Source organism: Sceloporus occidentalis, unplaced genomic scaffold, assembly GCF_023333645.1.
Source record: "Sceloporus occidentalis isolate IW3139 unplaced genomic scaffold, rSceOcc1.0.p SCAF_449, whole genome shotgun sequence".
Lineage (NCBI taxonomy): Eukaryota > Metazoa > Chordata > Lepidosauria > Squamata > Phrynosomatidae > Sceloporus > Sceloporus occidentalis.
Window position 1 is genome coordinate 178,873 of NW_028317429.1, and position 12,404 is coordinate 191,276.

General features: G+C 51.1%; 1 protein-coding gene across 1 annotated transcript; it reads left to right on the top strand.

Annotated features, from left to right (window-relative positions):
• Nucleotides 1-3,966: 3,966 nt before the first annotated feature.
• On the top strand, nt 3,967-6,896 carry LOC149271920 (thiosulfate sulfurtransferase-like). Its single transcript, XM_089507005.1, has 2 exons — nt 3,967-4,558; nt 6,598-6,896. Exons 1-2 carry the CDS (start codon nt 3,967-3,969, stop codon nt 6,894-6,896), a joined length of 891 nt encoding a protein of 296 aa, XP_089363131.1.
• The last annotated feature ends 5,508 nt before the right edge of the window (nt 6,897-12,404 follow it).

Sequence of the window (12,404 nt, forward strand, 5' to 3'; positions counted from 1 at the left end):
GTGGTAGTTGATTGTGATGCACGGTACACACTACCCACATGCATGCAGTTTCTGTTTAAACGTCTGTACGGTGGGCCACTTCATCAGAATTGTATCCGTGCGCGGGCCGCACTCATTTTTCACTGTGAGAAAATATGGCCTTTAATAAAATATGCAGATTAAAATAAAGTAAATGACGCAAAACCTTAACTTTTCCTCTCACTGATTTCTGGGATTTCTGGGCCTACAAATTCAGGATTCTGGATAAGTAAAAGTAAAATAGTTCTATTTATTTTAGGGATGCACTAAAATGAAAATTCTGGACCAAAACCGGAAATTCAGGGTTCACTTAAACGAAACTGAAAGTGACCCCACACACACTTTTAATAAAAGTAAGTTACACACCAAAATTGTACAAAAAATGTATATATTATGATTGTTAACAGCAATCTCAGGCATACCCAGATTCCAGCATGTACTGGTTGGCTGGGCATTGTATTTTTTTGTCCAATTTTAGTGTGTAACCACACTTTTATTAAAAGTAACACACCACAATTGGACAAAAAAAATCAACAATATGACTTGGCATGATAGGTTCTTGGCCAAGATTCTGTGTATTTGGACTCAAAAATGAATAATCAGGATGTTTTAAATATTTCCGATAGTTTTGTATTTTAAACTCATTTATTTTCTTCTGTAGAAAAACTGAAAAAATCATTTCTTGATCATATTCCACGACGTGGCAAATAAATAAATAACGGCAATTAATAATCTGCAGGATTATTCCTCCCCGCTAAGTGATCTCTCCCCCTGTTGTTCCTGATTGTTGCTCCTCTCTATACCCCCCGCTCCGTACCTCGGCGCTCAGTACTCATCGCTCCAAACCCTCCACTCTCCGTACCCCCTGCTGTATATCCCCGTGCTCCGTACCCCCTGTGCTCCGTACCCCCGCGCTCCGTACACCCCCTGTTCCGTACCCCTCCGCTCTGTACCCCCTGCTCCGTACCCCTCCGCTCTGTTATCCCCGCACTTCGTACCCCGCTGACTTTTCTCTATCTTCATTCGCTGTAATGACGTCAGGATTGATTACCGATGGCGGATTATTGTGTTGGGATTAGCGGCAGATAAGGAGCGGGGCCTCAAACCAGATGCAGGAACAGAACATTAATACTATTACAGTTACCCCCCCCCCTATCAATGTGCAGTTACCCCCCACCCCCCCTATCAATGTGCAGTTACCCCCAACCCCCTATCAATGTACAGTTACCCCCCACCCCCCCTATCAATGTGCAGTTACCCCCAACCCCCTATCAATGTACAGTTACCCCCACCCCCTATCAATGTACAGTTACCCCCCCTATCAATGTGCAGTTACCCCCACCCCCTATCAATGTACAGTTACCCCCCACCCCCCCATCAATGTGCAGTTACCCCCAACCCCCTATCAATGTACAGTTACCCCCCCCTATCAATGTACAGTTACCCCCCCCTATCAATGTACAGTTTCACCTTCTTGCCCCACTGCACGGTTGATGCCAGTAATGAGTTCTCTTCAGTCTGGGAGAGCGGGTTTAACCCTTTCAATTCACCATAGTGTCGTTTGTTACAAGACACAGGACGGGAAAGAGTTGGGATCGGTGCGGATCTATGTTCTGGGGAGCAGGGTAATAACCCCCTCACGCAGGGTAATAAGGCTTGTAGCGCACCCTGGGTACCTGAGAGGCATTAGTGGAGTTTTTTGCGGTCCCACCGTGGACCCCGTGTCCTGCTGGAGGGTTACAAACGGTTAACAGACCAAAAGCCGGCGAGTCCGTCCATTAATCCTCTTAACGCAGCGAACAAAGTGCAAATAATCGATATTTACGATAAATAGTTAACCAATTAACTGCCGTGTCATACTGACATTGATTTTCCGCCGTAATAACAACGCCTTTCCGAATATATCGGGGCAAAAACTGCCCCAGAAGATGAACTTCACAAGTTCACACTGCGATTATAAATAAAGGAATCATAAAAACCCAGACTCTGCCGGCAGATCGGCCCCCGGCGGCCCCCATCTAGTCGGCAGTTACTCCTGCTGTAACGACTCAAACCTTAATCAGTCGTTGCCTACTACCCTCTTTTCTTTTATTATTATTATTTTTATTTTATTTTTTATTATTTTTATTATTATTATTTTTATAGAACCTCCACTCCCATTATTATTACCCTCATTTCTATTATTATTATTATTTTTATAGAACCTCCACTCCCATTATTATTACCCTCATTTCTATTATTATTATTATTATTTTTATTATTATTTATTTTTATTATTATTTTTATAGAACCTCCACTCCCATTATTATTACCCTCATTTCTATTATTATTATTATTTTTATTATTATTTATTTTTATTATTATTTTTATAGAACCTCCACTCCCATTATTATTATTATTTCCCTCATTTCTATTATTATTATTATTATTATTTTTAATAATAACGATCATAAAAGGAAAAATACAAATAGGTTTGCATTTTGGGTAAAGTAACAATGTTTTTTTCTGACGTTTTTTCTGATCATTCAGTTTAACCCTTTCAGTGTCCTTCGTAAAGAGGGGCCGCTTTCAGCTTCATGACATGACTTTTATTAAACGTGCTCGGACTTCTCAGTGGGACCGTCTCGTGGGACCGTCTCGGAGACGCTGTCTGCCAGAGGCGCGATCCGGGGCCCTTTCTCGCCCTTTTCTCGCCCTTTCGGGTGTCAGCGTGTGCGGGGGGTCTCATCGCAGCGATCGCCAGCGACCCCCAGGCCGTTCCCAGTTTCCGTTCTGGTTCTGACTTCTGTATCGACCGTCAGGGCCGAGAGTCCAAATCTACATATAAATTAAAAAAAAAACTCATCTTTTCACCAATTTTATGCATTCCGCTCAATGAGTTCATTAAGGAATTAAAAGCAACAAATATTTATCCTACGATAATTCCGCTTAGTAACACCAGACATCCCCATCTTTAGGAGACAGTCCCTACATTGAGGCATCTGCCACCGGTTCCTGTAATGATTCGCTTCGCGCCGTCGGCAGATGACATCGCGGGAATCTTTTACTTTATTCAATCAGCGTCTTCTTTATTACAACCTGATATAGGCCCGATTAAGATAACGGTCTCCATGGCAACTATCACGCAACAAGTCAATTCATGGCTTAACTGCTAAGCAGGACTCTCTGATCTCGCCGATGAGCCGCAGGAGCGAGAAAATGGATTTACTGCGCGGGTCGGAGGGTAACTAGAAACGGCCGAGGGGGCAGAGCGGAACTCCCTGCTGTGTCGGACCCCCAAACCCTGACATCTGTCACAGGGCAGGGGTCAGAATATCGGGGTAATAAACCTGGTGGAGGAGGAACCTGCTAGTCCCGGCATGCCCCTCACAGTATGATGCGGGGTAATTATATTCACACCCTGGAGGTGCTTTTAGAACTAAATGCAACCTCAGAAGCCTTCTCAGGAATAATCATCTCCATCAAGTCAAGTTTCGGCTGATTCAGAATTTTTCAGGGAATGCTTAATTGTCATGTGACAGAAAGCCAAACACTGATAGGCTGTTCCTATCAAACCTCCAGGGGGGGGGGGACAATGGCAGATTTACTAAGAAGGGTTTCTTTTTTTGAACCTTTCCCAGAAAAACATAAAAGTCTGATCAATAAACGAAGAAGCCGAATATTTCGCAATACTTGGCGGTTGCAGATAATGCGTCGGACTTTAAGTGAAAAGTGATTTAATGTAAACAGACCGCTGAGTCCTCTGACAATCTCGTACCCGGCGGACCTCGCGTGACTCCCGGTTATCAGCTCATTTACCAGTAAAGCCCGAAGGCGTTCCGTCTCCGTACCGGATCCCCGTTCATTAAATGATTAATCTGGAGATCTGGATGGATCCCAACGACGTCACATGCGGCGTCCGACACTTAAAGCTCTCTCTCCGCACCTCTCCGCATTCGTCTCGGTAACATGGCACAGCAAGTCTTCTGCCGGGCCACGGTCTCTGCCGGCTGGCTGTCGGGGGCTTTGAAGACCAGACCGCCTGGACCTGCTCTGAGGGTCCTCGACTCCTCGTGGTACGGCACGGGGGGGAAAGACGCCCGCAAGGAGTTTGCGGAGAGACACATCGAGGGGGCCTCGTTCTTCGACCTGGACCGGTGCTCTGACCGCAGCTCGCCCTACGAGATGATGCTGCCCGGCGAGGCTCAGTTCACCAAATACGTGAGCGGCCTGGGAATCAACAACGAGAGCCACGTGGTGGTCTACGACTGCGACGGCTCGGGCATGCTGTACGCCCCGCGGGTCTGGTGGATGTTCCGACTCTTTGGCCACAACAAGGTGTCCGTCTTGGACGGAGGACTCAAGAACTGGCTGAGGCAGGGGCTGCCGGTCACGTCCCAAGCAACCGACGTGAAGCCCGAGGAGTTCCGGAGCCGCTTCAACCCGTCGCTGCTGAAGACCTTCGAAGACGTTCAGGAGAACCTCGCGAGCCGGGGGTTCCAGCTGGTGGATGCGCGGTCAGAGGGCAGGTTCCGGGGCCCCGAACCCAAACCCGGAGAAGGTGAGTGAAGGAAACGAGTCTGGCGGCCCCAGACGTCTCGCTCCTAACATACGGAGGTCACATCGGGGCTGGAGACACGAGAGACGCCGATTACAGCAACAAAGGTATGAAGAAGCCAAGAAGGGAGGGAAGCAGGCTACGCAAATATTTAGAATTAGAGGGTGAGCCGGGGACACAGAGTGCCCTATTACCCCGCAGAGAGGAGAGAGACGGACGAGGCAGAGAGGAGACAGAGGGAGGCAGAGACAGGCAGAGAGGAGACAGACGGACGGAGGCAGAGAGGAGGGAGACGGACGGAGGCCAAGCAATCATGGAGGATAACGGAATCTTCAAAGGGAAAGGGTAGAGAAAGCAGAGAGGAAGATGAGGGTCGGTTTATAGTCACGGTACAGAGAACATATAGAGACGTAATGAGCAGAGATGTCTCCAGACACAGAGGGGGATTATTCACTAAGCTGCGAGTCGAGCATTTCCTCTCCAGACTTTGCTCTACGTTATGAAAGACGCGTCTCCTGTAACGACTCAAACCTTAATCAGCCGTTGGTCCCGTCTTAGATTCAGGAGCTGTATGTCTATCCCATGCATGTTTAATACCCTTGCTGTATTACCCTCTGCCGGGAGGCTGCTCCACTTATCTACCCCCCCTCTCGATAAAGTAAAACTTAAAAGCCTCTGACTCTCTAGTGTTAGATTCTGTCCTCTTCTTGTAACGTTTCTCCTCCTTTCAAATAAACTTCCCTCCTATACGTTGTTGAAAATACTTATTTTCCAAATCTTGAGAAAACAAAAGAAAACATAAAAAATGTTATTTTATTTCTTCCAAAATATGACAAATCAGATAATGGGGTAAAAATAAGCAGTAATGCGTCACGCGCCCATTATAGAGAATTATATAACCTCTGCATCAGAAATCTGTGCGTTTTACACCAAATCAGTAACAACGATCAAAAAGGGGAAAATACACAGAAAACGGACCGGCGCAGGGCGCGACCTCCCCCAGAGGTATAAAAAGTGTCAGGGAAGGGCATTGGCGAAAGCCTTGGGTGCGCCTGATCTCCGCGTATTTCTCAGATACCCCTTACTTTATCTCGGGTTTTGGTATCGGGAGGGGATCCGGGTCCATCCTGCCCCTGAGAGGCGAGATCGCTTTTGCCCTCTGTTTCCAGCAGGGGGCACAATCCTGGAGCATTGCCAGCAGTCCATGTAGATCCATACATACCATACACTGATGTAGTATGGGCAGGTCTAAGGCACACAGGCGGTGGTATTCACTTAGGGTGTGTGAGTGTGAGTGATTGAGTAATCTGCGAGCTGAATTCAAATGCTCCCCCCAAAGGTTCAAAGGCTGCAGGTCCCCCCCGGCCTCAGCTGTACAAGAAATATATATATATATATATACACACTTTATACATAGTAACAAAACCAGGCACACACCGACCTCACATACCCTCGCCTTTAACCCGCAAACTCAGCGATTCTGTGAGTGTTAGTGTGTGGGGGCATTCAACTGGACTCGAGTCAGTTCAGTCATATTAACCCTTAACTAGACTGACCATTCAACTTCTTAGTGAATAGATCCAAAAGACCCAAGGTCTGTCACTCTTTATTCCTTCCCTGAGGTTCCATTCGCATACAGCATTTGTTAAGACACCAGAGAGCTGGCGATGAACTCGACCGAGCGCCCTACTCACACTTTCTATCTCATCACTAACGGCGGAGAACGGCTGCCGGCGAATCAAAAGAGAGAAAAGCCCCACTTCACAGCAAAATGAAGCACACCGCGCATGTTACTCCGCTTGCTGTGCCCTGTCTAGTGGGTGTTTTTCTCACTTTCGACCCACAGTCAGCACACAGGATATCTGGCTGGGTCCATAGAGTCAGAACATGGCGGTGATGTCACACGTTGTGTCGTGATGTCACACACATGGTGCATTGTGGGGAAGGTAAACGTATGAGATATTCCGTAGGGTGTGTGGAGGGTGGCGATGGCGGTAACCGTGGGGAGATTTCTTTTCACGTCATTGTGTCCCTTGTGGCAGGGATCGAGCCCGGACACATCCCCGGCTCCGTCAACCTTCCCTTCTCCAGCTTCCTGACGGCGGACGGATACGAGAAATCTCCGGCCGAGATACGGCAGCTGTTCCAGGCGAAGGGGATCGACCTGACCAAGCCCCTGACCGCCACGTGCCGCCGCGGCGTGACCGCCTGCCACCTGGCGCTGGCCTCCTTCCTGCTCGGTAAAGAGGACACCGCGGTCTACGACGGCTCGTGGTCTGAGTGGTTCCATCGCGCGAAACCCGAGCACAAGGCGTTTGAGACGAGCAGAAGCAAAGCGTAAGAAAGCGAACCCCACTGGGGAGACAGAACAACACGGCTGCCACGGACGGGCCGAACACGGACGCCCGCGGGACCCCACATGCCAAACACGGAGCAGCGCTCTGAACGCTCTTACATCATTGTAAATATTACATCATGCGCGGCCCCGGGGCGGAAACACTTCGTAAAGCGAAGGTGGAGATTATTATTATGTGATAAAAGAGTACATTTGGTAAAGATAAAGTAAGGTGCCTTTATTATCTTAAGTATAATAGATTGCAAGCTTTTGAGGCTATTTAGATCTCCTGTTCATCAATAAACCTCTGGGGCACCATCTACTAAACCCTTTCGTTTCCGGAGCACACGGATGGAACACGCTCTGTACCGCTCATTTATTCAATAAAGCGTAAATAAAACCTGTCATTCTTCCACCAAACGCCCCACTCCGTCCCATAAACGCGTTACAGGCTCTGCCTTGGGCTGACAGGAGGATTCCGGAGCACTGAGGGATTGTGGGAAATTAAAGGCGTTTGCATGTAACGCCCATGAGGGGGGTCTGAAAAAAAAAAATCTGACTTAAAAACGGAGCATTAAATATAAATAATAACTGTTTAGTGCCGCGTCCGGCTGTGTATCACAGTTCTGGCGGTCATCCTCCATTTAAATTCGTGAGTTACAGAGGTCATTGGATGAAGATGATGGAGAATTATTTTTTTTGCTACAGCCGGCACCAACATAACCCTTTCACTGCCATGAAAGCCGTTCAAGCAGCAAAGAGGATAATGTCTCGGGCTGCCGGACTTCTCGAATGTAAGAGGGTAACAGGCTGCAGCGATGCCCGTGGCTCGTGGGCCCCGTGGCTGGAGCCTTTGCTTGGTGGAGAGAAAGAGAAGGGTGATGAGGGAGCAGGATGGTGGAGAAAGAGGGGCAGAGGATGGAGACAAAGCCAGGCAAGAGAGAGCCAGACGGTGCAGAGGGAGAAGGGCAGAGCTTGATGGGTGTGCGGGGCAAGGAAAGGCAAGATGGCGGGTGAGAGAAAGACAAGGAGAGGGACCTGGGGGGTGCGAATAGCGAAGCACCGAGGGGCAGAAACATAGAAAGTGACGGCAGATAAGAAGCATTCGGCGTCCAGTCTGCCCGACCTCTGAATACTTTCCTTAGTCTTCACTGCATTAACATCTACCACCTCTGCTGGAAGGCTATTCCCCTTACTACGTCACTGGTCTTCCAATAATCCGTCCACTCCGTCTGCGACAGGCTGAACCCGGGAGCCGGCAAACCATTCGGTAACCGCGATCAGAGCCACAGATTACCGTCTATTCTCTTAATAATAGAATCCGCACCACCACCACCTGGGCTTCCCTTCCTTCCGGATCCCTGTACACCGGATGAGTGCCCCTAAAAACGCTCACTTAATGGGCACATTTGTTGGGATGGAGAAACTCTGGACTGGCTTCCCTCCCCGACAGCCACCACGTCTGTCACTCAGCTACGCGCTCCCTACGACAGATCTCTCCGTCTAAACTCTGCTCAGTGAGCGAGGGACTCCTCTCAATCTCTCTCCGCGTCTCACTGCGCCTCTTCAGAGCTCCAGCAACCACTCGCACTCACCACAGCCATACGGAATGTGAGATCTCCAGGCTCACTCATACTTTGTGGAGGGACGCGAGTACTCACAGGGTTGAGAGAATATCTATCTTACCTGAGTTTCTCCTTTGTGGCACCGACTGGCCGCGTACAGAAAGCACGAGAAAAGCTAATAAAAGCGTATTTAATGTTTTCTAGAAATCCACAATTTCCAGTATAAACCATAACAACGAGTCTCTCGGCCACACTCAACAGGCGTAACCCACACCGGGCTTTTCCCACTCACCCGGCAGCCCGTGGGGCGACGTCACCACGTTAACCGGCTGGGTTTCAGTGCCGAGCTCGGCGGCCGCGGGGTGAGAGCGCCAGCCCTGACTACGCCGGCTGGAACACATCTTTAAAGCGTCGATCATCATGGGGGACACGTGCTCGCTCAGGGTCTTCATTAGGGTGTTGCCGGACCCCGCGAGCTCCCACCTCCGCGGCCTCGCACCCGTCTTTCTCCGCGAGTGTTTGATGTGCGTGCGCCGCTTGTGCACGTTCGCGTTGTAGGCCAGGGCCGCCAGCTTTGCCCGGACGTCCGTGGCATCCGCCGTGAAAGGTTTCTTTTTGCAGAGATACTTTTGCATAAAACTGTGATAAATCTCGATTTCCCTGGTGTGGCAAAACTGTGACAACCGGGACAAATCTCTGGTGACCCGCGGATCCAACACCACCTCCCTCAGCGCATGGAAACTGGGAGATCCCGGCCTCAGCCACGGGCGGACGCTGCGCTGCTCGGCCTTGAGCGGCTTATGGGCACAGGAAGGATACAGACTCGCTCCTTCCCACTCATGTTGGTCTGTGACGTGGAAAAGCGTGGACTGCCAGCGCTCCCGCAGCATGTCCTCTTTCCCCTGACTGGTGCTGGCGCACCACCATAGGTGGTCACTAACGGCAGGGACCCACTGGCCAAGCTCACGGCAGGACTTCCTCCTACTGGCGGCCCTCAGTCTTCTCCTCACCCCTCGGGCATACTGCCAGATGTCGAACTCGTGGTTGATGTGGCGGTAGCTGCGAGACATCACTTTGCTGATCCCTGGGTGACTGTCTGTGGCGACGGTCTTTATCTCAAAGTCTTGTAGCAATCTATCGAGACCGTTCTTGAAAGTCCGTTTCTCCAGGTCGGCGGACAAAGTGCTTTGGGAGGCCCACTCCATCTGAAAATCCACGATCCTGCTGGTGGCCACGTCGATGAACGTGTACACGCAGCACTTCAAGCTGTCTCCGGGAATATCGCGCCGCCTGTCCCCGGCCAGCGTCAGCTGCGTGTTTCTAAAGGCGTCTCGAAGCCTCAGCCGCTCCTGCCGCCAGTGCAAATCCACGGTGGGGAAAAGGAACTCCTGCTGGTATTTTTGGTAGGCGGACAGACTGATCTGCTGAAGACCCAACAGGTGGCTCATCTCCTGCAGCTGCCGGAAGCTGGAGCCACTAAACAGCACGGCCGCGGCCGTCAGGACGTTCCCGGCGGCGATATCCCCCGCGGTGGGCTGACTGTGCCACAAGTGGGGGCGATGACCGCTGAGACAGTGGCCGGTGACAGACAGGGAAGTCCCGTTGACGTGTTTCTCCAGTTTCCGAATGCGTGCCGTGCACCCGTCGCCATGGCGACAAGTGGCTTTATAAAGCAGGTCATCCAGACAGGACTCGAACACGATAAACTTTCTTTCGCTGGCGAGATCGCTTTCGGAAATCTCTCTTTCCGCCGAGGCGTCGGAGAACGTGGCCATCGAGCCGTACGGCTGGCTCTTGGCGTTAAACCTCGTGGTCTTGTTGGGTGGAAGAGTCTTGCGCGTCTGAGACGACTGCCACGGCCGAGGTGCTTCGTGCCGCTCCAAAAGCGCAGAACTGTCAGACCCTGGAGGCGGCTCTGGGTTTGGGGCAGGCGCTTTACACTTCTTTGTGGTTTTTACGTGCGTGGCGCCAGAGCTGGGGTAAAAGTGGTCCAGCTGCACCTTCCAAGGTTCACCGTTGAAGTTAAACTCGAACTCCGGCCACTGAACCCCTTTGTCCACTTTGTTACACTGAGGATCCGTGGACGTGGAGGCATCAACCATCTTGTTGTGCGTGGACGTGTAGGCATCTTTGGTGGCGCGTCCCGAATGGCAGGATAGCCGGGAATGTCCTCTCCCGGTGCTCGCGTTGGTACCGGTCTGAGCGTGAGCGACCGGCTGCAGTTTGGCGTGACGTCCGCCGGTCTTATTGCCTGACGTGGTGGCCGCGGCTTCTGATTTTTTTTTCCCCGGGAAAATAGTCGGGACGGCGTCTGCCCTCAAAATCGATTTCTTGCCGTCCCAAACGTAGTTCTGGGGCGAGAAATGTGCGGAGCAGATCCGGAAAATCCATCTTTTCCTCGAATCCAAAATGCGCTGCGCGAGGGCATCGACGTCTCCCACGCTGTCCCCGATCTGCTCGAGCCACAGCTTTATCAGCGCCAGCGAGTTGGGGAAGCCGTGGAGTTTGACCCCGCTGTTCTTGCCGGTGGTGTTGGAACATCCCTTCACGATGCACTTGGTCATGGCGAGTCCCTGCACGAGAAGAAGGCCAGCCGTGAATATACAGGCCGGGGCACGGAGGGGCAAGTACCGGTGCTGGGAGGGCAACGGGGCTTGTGATATATATCGTGAGGACACGTTCTGTGGACATGTGTGGAAAGGGGTGGCACGGGAGGGCAGAAGGGGGTTTCATGGGCAAAATGTGAAAGAAGAGGGGTAACAAAGTGCGACCTATTTTATAAAATAACCACCGATGACGACTCGGTAACCGGGTCAGTGAGATGAACGATGGGAGCTAACCGGGTATTTAGGTGTCCAGCCAACCAACCAATGGGAGCTAACCGGGTATTTAGGTGCCAGCCAACCAACCAATGGGAGCTAACCGGGTATTTAGGTGTCCAGCCAACCAACCAATGGGAGCTAACCGGGTATTTAGGTGCCAGCCAACCAACCAATGGGAGCTAACCGGGTATTTAGGTGTCCAGCCAACCAACCAACTGGAGGTAACTGGATGTTTAACAATACACCCAACTGACCAATAAGAGCTAAACTGGCATTTAAGTTTCCAGCCAACCAACCAACCAACCAACGGGAGCTAACCAGGTTTTCACGGTTCAAGCCATACACACTGAATTTGGCCGATTCCGAGGATCGGAACTATAATTTTAATCGCGAGTTGGTTTGGTGCAGATCGGCTCTGCGGGTAATAACCGGGTGCATATATACCGGGGGGTATCACCATCTACCCCCCAGGAGCGATAAAAAAACAAATACTTCCCAATGGCGCATCAAAACGGGGAACCGCCGGCTCTCTCCCGGGAATATCAATATTTCTCATCGAATTACCTTTTTCAGGGAAAACAAAGTCTTTCCACTTAAAAACCAGGGGGGGGCAGAGGTGACCAACCAGATGTCACTAATACCCTCATACCCCAGAGAGAGTCAGTAGTGCCCTCGTACCCCCCCCAGACAGGGTCAGAAGTGCCTTTATACACCCCAGACAGGGTCAGTAGTGCCCTCATACCCCCCCAGACAGGGTCAGTAGTGCCCTCATACCCCCCCAGACAGGGTCAGTAGTGCCCTCATACCCCCCCAGACAGGATCAGTAGTGCCCTCATACCCCCCAGACAGGGTCAGTAGTGCCCTCATACCCCCCCCGACAGGCTCAGTAGTGCCCTCATACCCCCCCGACAGGGTCAGTAGTGCCCTCATAACCCCCCCCCCCCGACAGGGTCAGTAGTGCCCTCATATACACCCCCCCCCCGACAGGGTCAGTAGTGCCCTCGTACCCCGGGTTACTGGTTCCCAGGTCTCCCCCTCTGCCTGTTGCCCTTCTCCTTCGTAATCTGCCCCTCTATGCTGCCCCTAGCAGGATCTTCCATCTAAATACATAAAGTGGAAGCTCTGCG

Bases quoted from the DNA above. Each gene is read 5' to 3' on its own strand.
- LOC149271920 (XM_089507005.1), top strand. From the start codon at position 3,967: ATGGCACAGCAAGTCTTCTGCCGGGCCACGGTCTCTGCCGGCTGGCTG. The intron at 4,559-6,597 runs GTGAGTGAAGGA...CCCTTGTGGCAG, and splicing joins CGAACCCAAACCCGGAGAAG to GGATCGAGCCCGGACACATC.